The sequence below is a fragment of the Procambarus clarkii genome, chromosome 41 (assembly GCF_040958095.1).
Source record: "Procambarus clarkii isolate CNS0578487 chromosome 41, FALCON_Pclarkii_2.0, whole genome shotgun sequence".
NCBI classification, from domain to species: Eukaryota; Metazoa; Arthropoda; class Malacostraca; order Decapoda; family Cambaridae; genus Procambarus; species Procambarus clarkii.
The window spans coordinates 7,841,787-7,856,867 of NC_091190.1; the positions used below are offsets into that span (position 1 = coordinate 7,841,787).

Sequence of the window (15,081 nt, forward strand, 5' to 3'; positions counted from 1 at the left end):
GTTCTCAACACATTTTATTCTTTATACCCATTAGTATTCAGCTTTAGTCATTAATGTTTTTCCTGCCCGAAACGCTTTGCGTAATAGTGGCTTTATGCATTGTATGTACTAGCTCTATCTATTAATCCAACAAACTTTGTAAAATCTCTTGTATGTATGTACCTTACCTAAATAAACATTTATTTATTTATTTATTTTATTTCAATACTGAAGGAGTGAGCGAGACACTTAGTAACGTAAAGTGGAAATCAACTTTCTGTCTGTTGTCCGAATATCATTATTGAAATGTGAACCCCATTTCGCCAAACACAATATCTCCATTACATCTCATACCATATAAATATTACTGTCTGCCAGTTTTAGCCCTCTGTAACACAATGTAACGTAACGTAATGTGGAAATCATCAACTTTTTGCAGTCCAAAATATCATTTTGAAATGGAAAGTGAGACTAATCCATCTCCATTTTATCTCTTACCATATAAATATTGGTGTCTACCAGTTTTAGCCTCTGTAACACATTGTAACATAACGCGGAAATCAACTTTCTGCAGTCCAAATAACATTATGAATGTATGACTTAGTCCATCTCCATTACATCTCCTACCATATAAATATTACTGTCTACCAGTTTTAGCCTCTGTAACACTTGTAACGTATCGTGGAAATCATCAACTTTCTGCAGTCCTAAATAACATTTTTAAATGAAAAGTGAGACTTAGCCTATCTCCATTACATCTCTCAGCATATAAATATTAGTGTCTACCAGTTTTAGCCCCTGTAACACATTGTAACGTAACGTGGAAATCAACTTTCTGTCTGATGACCAAATAACATTATTGAAAATGTAAACCATGTTTAGCCATTACATCCAAACACAAATAAAATATTACCGCAGGCCTGTTTAGTTCTTGTAACACATTATATCGTTACGTAACGTAACGTGTAAATCATCTCTCTGTCTGATGACTAAATATCATTTTTTTGTAAATGTGAGGCTTTGTAGATTTAATTTGAAACAAAGGTGGGTCACTAGTCCACGAACTAAGAGTGGTGAGTAGTAGTAGGGTGTAAGCGCCACAGACGAATTTTTGTTTTTTCTGGAAATTCGTGTGTAGCGCTTCGGGGGTTTCAGGTGAATTTTGAAATTCGTGTGTAGCGCTTTTGGGTTTTCAGGTGAATTTGAGGAGTCACAGATTTTGGATTAAGGATTTCTTATGAGCAAGTAATTTCTGAGATCTTAGAAGTTTGTTAAAAAGTTCTTATAATGAAAATAAGTAGGAAAATCTTAAAGAAAAGTTTTAGAAAAAATCGTGTTTGTATCACAGCATTTCCAGGTGAACTCTACGGACATATTTTGTCTGTTTTCAACTTCTGGAAATTCGTGTGTAGCGCTTTAGGGTTTTCAGGCGAATTTGGGGAGTCACAGATTTGGAATTAGGGAATTCTTATAATGAAAAATAATGTCATACGAGTTTGCTAAAGTTCTTATAAGAAAAATAATTTCCGAGACTTAGAAGTTTGTTAAGGCCTTATGGGAGAAATTCAAATAACGTGTGTAGCACTTTAGGGCTTCCAGGAGAACTCTACGGACATATTTTACATGTTTTCAACTTACAAAATCGTCTATGTAAGCCTTAGCTATTCATATAAATTTAGAAAATCACCTATGTAAGTCATGGTTTTCAAGTCTCGTACATCACACCCCCCTCCCTCCCCCCTTACCTCGCAATCTGTCGCGTCACCTTTATTTACTTTGCGCCCAGCCAGCCAGACCTCTTATCTTATCTTATCCGTAATATCTGGACCGTCCCTCCTCTCTCTCTCTCCTCTTCATATTATTCCCTCTTCCTATTTTCTGACATACTAATATTTTATTCCTTTTTCATTAACCAGTCAGTTTTATACAAATCAACCGAAGCATCTCAATGTAACCTTTAATACTGAAAACTGCCTCAGAGACTATCTAAGCTGGCCCCAGCTACCTGCCCCAGGCTATCTGCCCGAGGCAATCATCACCTGATTACCTGCCCCAGACATCCACCAGTCATTGTCGGCGTTCGCCACCGTAATAATTTATATATATATATATATACATTAAGCGTTAATAAAACTTATTTATTTATTTATAATTTATTTAGTCATCTAATTCATAGTTTACACAATTTATAATAAACGACTCATTTAGCCCGAAGTTCTAAGAAGCTCGCTCCTCAATCCGCTTGTATAATATCCGTCCTATTCACTCCTCATCTCTGTAAATAAAGAATAACAGTTTCAGATAGCGTTTACACTTGTACAATATTTATCAGACGCATAAAACCTCGAAACAAATGTACTCACCATTTTCCGTTAGATAATGTGTATAGCCTCATTCAGCCAGTCGTCTCCAAGCACATTTTCCAACAAATATCGCTCTTATCATAACACAGCGTTTCATAGCAGCTCGGCATATTTTTAAATAAAGCATAAGATAGCCTCATTACGTTCCTATCATTCTTCATATATTCTCCATAAGTAAAACTAGTTTCAAATAGCTTTATTGCAGTTTTTAGATCCTTGTTTGAAAGATGGTAACAGAAAAACATCGCATATAGCCCGCATACGTAAGTATTTAAACTCTGAAGTCTCTCTGTAAACGTGTATACATCACAGTCTTTATAATAATTTAAAAACTCCGAAATATATGGCGAATACACATTTATTCCATATGAATCGAGTATAACTATTTTCCGTTTAGATTTATATACAGCAATCCAGTGACCCATTACTTCCTTAGAGTCTCTTCCTAAGGTATTTATTATAAACATAATCGGTCTGCCCCGTATTTGCTTCATTATTCTATATATATCCGTCGCTAAATAGCATCCAATATATTTAGCTTTACTACCTTTCATATCGTTCAATGCCGTATTAATTTGTTTGCAGTTCATGCTCTTGTATCACACACAACTCGCCTATCTGAATAAATTCTCAATACTCCCGTTGTAATTCCGAATAAAATAATAACTTTATTTGATTTCGCTGGAACAGCAAATTCTAATGTAATTCTCAGGTTTCCCGAAGCCTCTATAGGAAGGGTATCTCTCAATTCCTCAGGCGTTAGTCTAAATGCCAGTAATGTTCTTCCTTTTATAAATGAATTATATGTCAAGGTATTACATGCATTAAAGCCTACTGTATTTTGAGTCTCGTAGTATAGTTTCGAACATTTATTCGGGAACTTGCAAGTTATATTAAATAAGTTTGTCCCATCACGTGTAATATATACATTAGATAAATCGCAGTGATCGAAATAAAGTGGATTAAGTGTATACGCTCCTGATATTGCTTCCATATCCATCATCATAATAAATAATTTATCTGGGATAATGCTCCCCCATGGCTGGTCAATACTTAATCTCTGCTGCCCATTACCGAGAATGAACGTCTTGTGGAGTGTCTTATCAAACGTATATGTAACTGGCGTATTTTGTTCAGCCAGAGCTCTATTAATAGCCTCCAATCCAGATGCAAATGGAGTTATCCGATCAATCCACATTCTAGCTAGTTTTATGTTAAACTTATATCCAGATTCAATACTGTTTATAACCCACGGATCACTGTTAAGTTCTAATCTCAAACGAATATCAATTCCATCCAAAAGATATTCGCTCAAAGTCGTAATGTCCAATAGCAGTTTAAAGCAACAATTTACTCCCTCAGTTTTTAACTTTACAAATCTAGATTTAAGGTCTTCTGAGGCATTCTTAAAATAATCTACATCATATTTTTCAGGGAAAACATCATTATAGAAATACGTCAGTTCTTTAAATCTTTCAGCTTTACATTCAGAAAGCGTCGTCATTAGCTTTACATAAGATAAATATGAAAATAGTGAATTAGTTTCCACCACTTGCTCATTTAAATAAACAGTTACAGCTTTAAACATTGTCTGGGACAAACCATTGACTATTGATGCATTTTTAATATCCGCTAAAGCCGTAATTCCGTCAGGTCCCATTAATTCAACCATCAGTTCTAGCGTCAAGCTCGAAAGATCAATAAATTGACCCTTAACTCCCGGGATACGAAATTCAATATATGAATCTTTAAATTTATTGTTAATACTTGAATTCACAGGTAAAATATCCTGTGTCTGTCTTGAAAATATCGTACTTTCAACCATTCTATGTGGACTAACTTTAGGAAAGCCATCGCTTATAGCAGCTGTATAATTTTCTAAAGGAACTTGCAATGCTGCACTAGGAGCATTTACACTCATCATGTCTGCGTCTAGCATACAACTAGTACTGTTTTTATGAAAACACGTCTTTATATCTATCCATTTTCTTTATATAGGCAGGTCTTTTCGTTTTTCTTTTCGTTATTCGGCCACCTGCTAACAATTTAGGACCAATACTTTTCAATGTTTCCATACCGCGTTTTCTAATTGAATCTTTCAAAGTACCTTGACCGGCATTTATATCCTGCAAAACATTCTGTCCCATTGTCAATGCTGCTGGCATAATAGTTTTTAATAGGAAAGGAGTTGCTCTACGAGCTAGACCAGTTAAGAAACTTAATATTCCACCTCCTCTTAAATGTCTTCTATCAAAAACAGTAATATCGCCCAGTGCTCCACCTCTCTTCCCTCGAGGAGCGATAAATCGCCCTACCTCGTCAACAGACAGCGGTACAAACCCGACCCTCATGTTTAAACAGGCCAAGAGAGAATGATAAACTCCCTCTACTCATGCCATTATATATCAACGGGTCTAATATGTAATACTGCAATCGTACATCCATCCTTTTCAAAATATACAGGCTCCCCATCTTGATCTGTTAATCTAATACTGATGCCATCAATATTAGTCGTATTTAAAGGTTTATATAATTTCCTGTGTGTTACATTACTTTGAAACGAAACAACATCCAAGATATTTACAATCTGATTACCAAACATGGTGGGCTGCACCTTATCACAATATACACACAAGAAATCTATACGGCCTCCTGGCCTAGGATGATAATAGCAAGTATCTTGTACAAATAACCTGTTATTAGGTGGCTTATTCATAATAAAAATATCATAGGCTTTACCTACTTCAGCTCCAATAACTTTACATATATTTCGACCGAAAGATAAAGAAATTCTAACAACTAATTTTCCATCCTTTGTAATAAATAATTTTAACAACTTCTCACTAAATGCTGCATTAAACTTAATTCGATTAATACTCGAATCATATTTCATATAAACGTCCCCGTGATCTGGGAAATTATAATTAAGTACGGGTCCTATAAAACTCAGTGAACCTTTTGAAAATATAGTAGAAATTTCTCTATTTAAAATAGTCGTTAGCTCTATGCAATTATCACTGGCTAAAATATCCGACTTTAAAGTGAAAGATGTATTCACCGTACTCAAATCAGATAAACTTTTATTAGACACTAGAAGTTGAACTGAAATAAAACTTTCCGGGTCATTCCTCCTAACAGCGAAATAAGATGGAGGCAGGAATATATTCTTCAGGCACACTTCATAAGCTTTATTCGGGTCTAAAGGCAGCTGATTATGTAATCTATTTTCAAAAGCATTGGGAGCATTGTTTTTAAATACATCAGTATCAGAGTTACTCGCTGCATATATAACGTAACTATCCATCCTGTAGACTAATAGTAAATGATAAAAATAAACAGAAACTCACCTTAATATGATATCCAGGTAGACTCTCCTTCATCTACAGCCTTGATCTTCCTCTTCAAACTTGGAGGAGAAAACACTTGATTTTTCGCATCTACATTTCTAAATAAATTCTTAGGTGTAGATGTCAAAGAGTAGAACAACTTTGCAATTGGCAGTTTATCTTCTGGGAATAACAATTTCGGAGTGCACATCCTGCCTATAACGTCATCAACAATATTGAGCCCAGTAACTGGCGATGTAATGTTCCCTTCCTCATCCCACTTTACAAGTCCAGTTGTATTAAAATAATTTAACAAGGAGACAGCAAAATCATAATCCTTAAGCTTTAATCTTAAGTCTATCAAGTGTTGTATAACAGGATTTGTTCTCACTGTCATCGTAGGCTTCTCAACACTCACTGCCGTAGGCTTCTGTTGATCAATAGCTTTTCGTGGTACAAGATAGAATTCTTTCATTATTCCTTATTAAATAGCCTTGAAATTAAATTTATAGCTATGGGAAGTAAAATGCCCAATAAATTACCTCCTCTTTTACTTGTTAATATGTCTTTCTTGAGTGAAATAGCTTTCTTCTTACAGGCTAATGTATGGAGTAGAGCTCTATATTTAGAAAGTCTCTTTAAAATAGGCTTCCCAACTTCAATTTTATTTTTTAAGAAATTATTAAATATTTCTGATAAGCAAAGTATATGTTCCTTTTTAAGAGTCTTAATTAACTTTTTCCTAGAATTATAACCTAATCTAGCTAATAGTTCAATAAATCCACGATACTTGCTAACTAAGGGCTGCTTCTTCATAGTTTCTTCACGTCATCTGAATTCACCCACTGATCAAATGAACTGTCGTAACCGACGTATCTAACTTTATATAAAGTAGTATTACCAACTTTACGTTTACTTATAATTCTCTCAATTTCAAATGTATCTGACAAGTAGGTGGGAGTCAATTCCTCTCTATAAAATCCGCCTTCTATAAGTCTATTATTTAAGTCCTTTAGATAATATAAAGGCACGGGTTGTTTAGTATCAATTTGAGCAATTGTAAATATTTCCTTAGTGTTCTGTTGATGAAAACCTCTTTTGAACTTTGAAATACGATTAGATAAGGCAAGCCGTACTGTATCTCCTACAGACAGATGATTACTGATGCGTGGCTTAGTCTGCTGCTCTCCTTTATACATGAGCTTAAATTGCCTAGTCACATCTTGAGACGAAAATAAGGCATGTACATCAATAGGTATTTTCCCCTTTAATCCTCTATGTGGTGTTCTATTATACGTTTTAACCATATCAGGTAAAACATTTATATAGGTTAAGGTGTTATAAGCTGTTAAATATTTATATATCTTAGTTTTCAATGTTCTTATAAATCTCTCTGCAATGCTAGCTTTAGTTTCCTGAGAAAATACACTGTACAGATCAATGTTTTTACTGTCTAACAATCGTTTCATATATTTATTATAGAATTCACCGCCCTTATCAGTGTTAAGCTTCCTTACACCTTTTGATGAAGGTAAATCCAGAACAGCTTTCATGGCTTCACTTACACTCTGACCTGATTTAGTGGATAGTGGAACTACATGTGCAAACCTTGAAAATATATCAACACAAACTAATAAATATTTAATATCATTGTTGTGCTTAGCTAACAATGTCATATCAGCCAAGTCACTGGTAAAGAAAGCTTTTGGTCTAGGTGCTAAGATACGTCTTCTTTTAAATTTACGTTTTTTTAATAGATGTAAGGTATAAGCATTAGACGTTTTTAAATAGTCTTTCACATCTTTTATAGTTATTTCAGGGATTGTTTTCTTTGCAACCTTATACAATTTTAAAACGCCACCAAACCCACCTATGGACTTGGGGTCATTGTATATCTTATTAAGAGCTTGTGTAATGTTCACCATTGATACACTATTTCATATGGGGGTTCATTTACAATATTTCCCCTAAATATTATGGATTCAGGTGTTTTAACGCCCAAGTCAACAAGTAAATACCCATACTGTCGAGAAATCACTTTCTTATATATATCTAAAAATTTCTTGGCATCTTGTTTTCCGAATATTTGTCTGCCTAATGTTTCTATCTGGGACAAGTCTCTTGATTTAAGCAGAATAAAATGAGAAGCATTTAAACTTATAGATCTAGAAAATTTCCCACTGAAAAATATATTTTGGGTTATAAAAATAACAGAGATGTTCTCATGCCGTCCCTTAGTAAATATATCACTTACTATTTTAGAGTTTGTAGATTCAACATACAAGTCATCATAAACAACTAATATATGAGATGTATCCTCTGGATCACGATCGTCTAAAGGGTTTACAATTTCAGAGTAAAAAGATATCTTATGTTTAATGAGTGGATTAGTTCTCAACTCTTTATACCCGCTTCCACAGATAATTATTTTTGCAAAGTTCTGCTGATATTTCTCTATCATTTTAGCACATAAATAGCTCTTCCCACCATTTGAAAATCCAGCAATAATAATTCTTGACGGTTCACTAAATATATTCAACTGGGATTCAGTAATAACTTTTTTCTGCCCTTCCATGTTGCTAGGATTCAATAGACTAACTACAAATATATAATGAAAGGAGTATTTAAACGAAATCTACATTCAAGTTTTATTTAAACATAACCAATAAAATCATAGTCATAACATATCCAATACAGTAATAAAATCATAGAATATACATTATCATAGCCAATAAAATCATAGTCATAACATATCCAATACAGTAATAAAATCATAGAATATACAATATCATAGCCAATAAAAATCATAGTCATTTTCATATCCAATACAGTAATAAAATCATAGAATATACAATATCACAGCCAATAAAATCATAGTCATTTCATATCCAATACAGTAATAAAATCATAGAATATATATTATTATAAACATTTGAATCATAGTCATTTTCATATCAAATACAGTAATAAAATCATAGAATATACATTATCATAGACATTAAATCATAACATATCAAATACAGTAACAAATCATATCCAATACAGTAACAAATCTTAGTCATTTTCATATCAAATACAGTAACAAATTATAGCCAATATAATATAAAAGACATTTGAATATAGTTATAGATAATACATAGACAATACAGTAACAGACTTAGTTGTTGTTAGGGAATAATTGCTGAGCGACTCTATCCCGCTTTTCCCAAAGATTAAAAATGGGGAACAATTGACGTCTTGGTTGGGGATTATCTACAATTACTGGATCCCCTACCTGCACCTCTTCCTCTACCTGTACCTCTTCCTGTACCTCTTCCTCTACCTGTACCTGTACCTCACGCTCTGGAATGTCTGGGTGACCGTAAGCTAATGACTCTGTGGGACTAATGAGGTACCTCTTGTCATCAAAAGCTGACAGACCGCGCTTAGTTGTTTTACACGTGCATATCTGTCCATTAACATTACGAATAGATCGGGATACAAAATTAAAAGTTGTATTTGTCTCTAATGTGTTCTGAAAAGATGCATGCGTTATTTTCTTTTGTTGGTGATAAGGAATCCCTTTACATTTACATAAATGTTCATTATCAAGGGTTAGGAGAGAGTAAGTTTTAGGCTTGAGTGCAATTAATTCAGTTATGATTTTCTGCTTTACTTCTGACTTGAGGAGTCCTAGTTCACCTTTGCGAGTAGCAGAATACATGGGATGATCTTTGTCGAAATTACTGAAATCCATATAATCTACTAGAGGAGCTTTTGTCATTTCTTGGAAAGCATCTTTACAGGTCAGAGTAAATATGAATGAGTCTGTATCCGTATAAATTAGTCTAGCTCTCTCCCCATAATGGGCTTTAACTACATTATACCAGAACTCGTATAAACGCCTCTTGGCTATCTGCAAGATCTGATATCCCATGTAAGAAGGAGTGGTAACTTTAAGGATGTCTTTCATTACTGTACAGAGAACCCTATCTTGACCTAAAGAGACAGCTCGTTTATACAAAGGGTTTCTTGCATGAGTTAAGAATGAATGTTTTGTCGTTACTAGATGGTGAGTATTAGCATATCGAGATATATTTGTCATTGATTTCCCGTACAGACTATTACTTATGAGTTTAAAAGCTTTTCCTTTAACTTTACAGGTGGTATTGGCTCGTTCTCGAATGTTGGTTGAAATAAAATCTTTTAAATAGGGAGCCTGATTAAATTCATAGATTGTTTTTACTCGTTCAACTTCTAGTCCAAGTTTTAATAGCAATTGCAGGAAATCAAGGCTTACTAAGTAGTCGTTTTGGGGCAAGTGGGATGCAATTAACTTAGTATTTTTAGGTGGGAGCTTACGTTTTTCATCATTAAGGGTTTTCTTACTGTACTCTGACAAAAACTCCTCCGTTATATTAGTATGAGACAGTACAAGGGGCAGATCATCAGTATACCTGGCTACCTCGGGAGATACATGTTTTGTATCGCATAAAATCCAATAACCTTTGTCTTGATTACAGGGGATATGTTGTAACCCTTGCCCTAATAAGGTATCCCGCTCAAGGTCAGTTAATTGTCTAATCCCTCCCTGGGGAAGTACCTCAGCCATGCACGCTGCATATAAGCTGTTAAAGTCGAGGTACAAAATGTGAGTATCGTCATCAGAGCTAGGGTTAGATGTAGTGTGCTCGTTAACAGCCTGTGTAAATTGTCTAATGGAAGATGTGAACCCTCCTCTAAGATTCCTTCTCAACAAATCATATATATTCTGATCATACACATAGTCAAGTACAACTTTTGATTTAAATAAGAACGCGTCCCAAGCATAACTAGGAAGTGATACATAGAAAACAATATCTAGTTCATAAATTTCTTTCAGTGATGTTCGCCAAAGTGTAAATATATCAACTAGCATTCCCACGTCAACTTTTAAATATAACATGAGGTAATCCTTGATGTTTGTACAGTTCCCTAAATTAAATACTTTAAGAGCATTGTTATAATCTTCTTCAGACAGTGGAGAGTCATGTAAAACATTGTAAAACTTATCTCGCGAAGGGAGCTGAGGTTCGTCTAACACGTCCATGGAAGAAATATAATCATAACATAGGCTTTGTTTACCTTTAATTAACAGAGCTTTAGCTTCATCGGATACGCCATTTAGTATGTGTTCAGTGTACTTGGTGGCTTTCTTACCGGCAACGTGCTCGCTTGCTAAGGTTCCTAATGACCCATTAAGGAGAGCTAGGCTATCTAGGAATTTAAGTTTACCTATGATGACTTGCATAAATTTCAATCCTTCCTTGGTTAGAATTTCTACATCGCGGTGAGGATTTTTGGACAGTTCTTTAAGTATAATTCCAAGATCATAGGCAGCATTATGGGAAAATGTGGTTAAGTATCTACGAGCATTTTTACATTGTAAATTGCAACGAGCACAATAAGCACCTAAGTAATTATTTTCCTGAATAGCATGATTATGATGTCTATGTTTATCTTTCTTATCCTTGAAAGTTTGATGACACAATTGACACGTATTTTGTCTTTGAAACATTCTTTCCTGTTCTCTAGACAAGTTCTTAGGGAAGTTGGGGAGCTGAGCATGAATAGCTTTCCATGAGGCTTCTAGCTTTGTAATAAAATGATTGACCGTATCTGGACCTACGTATGAATACGTTTCTACGACATTGAATTCCCTGTCTAAAATCATGTAAGCATAAGCAATTGCTTTATGCTTACATTCCACCATGCCTCTAGGATTTTGACGGTCTAATAGACATTCAAAATCGTAATAGGCGGTGTGAGTTGGGCTATAGGTCCTACCGTAATTTTTAAAACTGATTTTATCATTAGGGTTATAGAACGAAAATACTTGGGATACAGTGCATGACTCTTCGTGAGCTTGAATTTCATCCAAGGGAGCATGCAAAAGGCAAATTTTACAGAATTTATGAGTGTCAGGAATTTTATACCGATTATGGTTAATAGTCTTTACAAATTTATCAAAATCCTTGATCAGACAGAGATGCTTGCCTTCTAATAACAACAAAGGGACTTTATCGGCATACTTTTCCTGGCTTTTCCTAGCTAAACTAAGATAGTATCTGTTACTTTCATGAGTTATTGTATAAATATAAATAGAAATTTTGTTAAGCTTCTCTATTTTCTTAAGGTTATCAAATGATACGGGGAATCTGATTTCATCTGCCCATACTACGAATCTTCTACACCATCGAAGGTTTTTGTAACACTTTCTAACGTTATCCAGGGTCCTGCCCAATGCTAAGTTTTTATATGCGGCAATGCACTGTAACAAACACTCATCTCCTTCACTTTCAGGGTTAAATACTGATTCTTTTCCCTTTAATTTTGCAGGATATGGTACGTAAGATCCAAGGTGCATAGGGTGGCGAATATACGAAAAATTAATGGCAAAGCCTGACATGGAATGAATTCCTACACTTGAGGATTGGACATTTTTTAGGCATTCGTCAATTTTAGCAGACATTTCGTCAACCCATGAATTTACGAGAACTTCAACCTCTTCCTGTGTAACAGTCTGAGTTTCTCCTCTAATTGAAAATACTTCATCTAATATTTCATATTGATCGTCGGCATGATTAAGTTTTTGCAAAATTAGGCTTACATCAGGGTAAATGTGAAATGAGGGAGGGAATTCTTCCTGTATTTGTCTGAACTGATTGTCTATATATTCTATAAAAAATTCCCTATACCTATTTATATATACGCTGGGGTCAGCGTCTAAATGTCCGGGAATGGAGAACGAATGTCTCGAGAAAGAACCTTCGAAATGGTTAATGACTTCTAACACTCGCGGAACAATGTTATCTAAGTTAAGTACCTCTGGGGAATCTGGAGCGTTGACTTCTTCATCTGATATGTCGTGAACAGGGGGTTGATTGTCTTCTTCTTCTTCATCTGAAGATGCATGCTGGTTGCCGTCTGGTGCATCTTCTTCTAGCTCCTGGGACAGCTGGGGTTGACTGCGTACAGGTGTGCTCCACTCAGAGGGTTGGGTTGAATCCAGGGGCGATTCTGTAATATAATATTAGCAATGAATAAACATTAAGAGGAAAACACATTTGAAACAATAAGAGGATTTGAAAACCTTAATAGGAAAATATGGTGTAAATAAGAGGAATTATTAAAAGGGAAAGCAAAAAGTTTAAATAAGAGGAAAAACTGAATTACAGATAAATAATAATATTACTTACGAGCTGGGATGTTGATTCCACCAAGTATGAGATTCTCTTGATCACGAATAGGAACTCCTGTAATGGAAATATTTTCTGTATGAGTACTTATTACTTGTTTATACACTTGTTAAAATATACAATTATTAACTTTTAAAATTACGAAAATTATTGTGAAAACGTACGGTTATTTATGATGCGACGGCGTTTGGGTGGAGGTTCAATGACGTTTCTGGCTTCGGTGGGAGGTTCCCGGTTAACGGAGAAACGACAGTATGGGCAGGAAGTAGAACCATGAACTGAAATGAAAATAATATATATAAATTGACTGTCTGTATGTATGTATGTATGTGTGTTTCGGATATATATTTTCTTTGAAAGTTTATTGAATGTGCGAGAAAAAGCGGTACTTACGATTTGCACAATAGAGTTGCCCACAGCTGGTACAGGTTACGTCAAAATGTCCAGGCGGTGTAGGCCCATTGCATCCTATACAGTATAGTCTGCATTCTTGAAGAGCGTTGATGGACATTTCACCTAGGCATGTTAAACATCGTGTTTGACACACATGAACGATTTCGTTGTTGATAGGAGACAGGCACAGAGGACACACTGACATGATGATATGACTAGGCTAGGGGAACCTTGTGAACAGGATGAAGATTGAATGCAGACTGGAAGTGTAGGCCTCTGAGACTTTGGCGATCTGAGGGGGCCCCTGAATGAGCGTAATAACGATAGTGTGCCCCTGAGTGAGCGTTTGGCTGTTTTATTAATAGCGAGAATGATTGGCGAATACTGGGAATAAACTCTTTTATTATAAATTGTGTAAACTATGAATTAGATGACTAAATAAATTATAAATAAATAAATAAGTTTTATTAACGCTTAATGTATATATATATAAATTATTACGGTGGCGAACGCCGACAATGACTGGTGGATGTCTGGGGCAGGTAATCAGGTGATGATTGCCTCGGGCAGATAGCCTGGGGCAGGTAGCTGGGGCCAGCTTAGATAGTCTCTGAGGCAGTTTTCAGTATTAAAGGTTACATTGAGATGCTTCGGTTGATTTGTATAAAACTGACTGGTTAATGAAAAAGGAATAAAATATTAGTATGTCAGAAAATAGGAAGAGGGAATAATATGAAGAGGAGAGAGAGAGAGGAGGGAGAGAGAGAGAGAGAGGAGGGACGGTCCAGATATTACGGATAAGATAAGATAAGAGGTCTGGCTGGCTGGGCGCAAAGTAAATAAAGGTGACGCGACAGATTGCGAGGTAAGGGGGGAGGGAGGGGGGTGTGATGTACGAGACTTGAAAACCATGACTTACATAGGTGATTTTCTAAATTTATATGAATAGCTAAGGCTTACATAGACGATTTTGTAAGTTGAAAACATGTAAAATATGTCCGTAGAGTTCTCCTGGAAGCCCTAAAGTGCTACACACGTTATTTGAATTTCTCCCATAAGGCCTTAACAAACTTCTAAGTCTCGGAAATTATTTTTCTTATAAGAACTTTAGCAAACTCGTATGACATTATTTTTCATTATAAGAATTCCCTAATTCCAAATCTGTGACTCCCCAAATTCGCCTGAAAACCCTAAAGCGCTACACACGAATTTCCAGAAGTTGAAAACAGACAAAATATGTCCGTAGAGTTCACCTGGAAATGCTGTGATACAAACACGATTTTTTCTAAAACTTTTCTTTAAGATTTTCCTACTTATTTTCATTATAAGAACTTTTTAACAAACTTCTAAGATCTCAGAAATTACTTGCTCATAAGAAATCCTTAATCCAAAATCTGTGACTCCTCAAATTCACCTGAAAACCCAAAAGCGCTACACACGAATTTCAAAATTCACCTGAAACCCCCGAAGCGCTACACACGAATTTCCAGAAAAAACAAAAATTCGTCTGTGGCGCTTACACCCTACTACTGTGAGTTAGGAAGAATGACTTTGGAAATATGCACAGAAGAGTTTGGGAAGACGTGATCACTACCTACAAATTCTAATATTTTTTGTTAACTGTGTGATCACGACATATACCTCATGGTCTCTCGTTCCGCCTCTCACTAGTCCATAAACACAATTTTGTATCATTTCTTGACTAAAATAGCACTCTGAAACATCTTTGAACTTTATTTTTTCATTGACACGTGCACAGCCATCAAAGGGAATCTCACTACTGCATGGATGTCGTGTGTGTGT

The 15,081-nt window shown here is 35.2% G+C and overlaps 1 protein-coding gene across 1 annotated transcript; it reads right to left on the minus strand.

Annotated features, from left to right (window-relative positions):
• Positions 1-450: 450 nt before the first annotated feature.
• On the minus strand, positions 451-13,562 carry LOC138373071 (uncharacterized). The gene is made up of 5 exons (XM_069339097.1): positions 13,279-13,562; positions 13,050-13,163; positions 12,886-12,942; positions 11,523-12,706; positions 451-510 (listed from the first exon to the last, which is right to left on the minus strand). The coding sequence occupies exons 1-5, from the start codon at positions 13,481-13,483 to the stop codon at positions 451-453; spliced, it is 1,620 nt and encodes a 539-aa protein (XP_069195198.1). The 5' UTR covers positions 13,484-13,562.
• Positions 13,563-15,081: the final 1,519 nt, after the last annotated feature.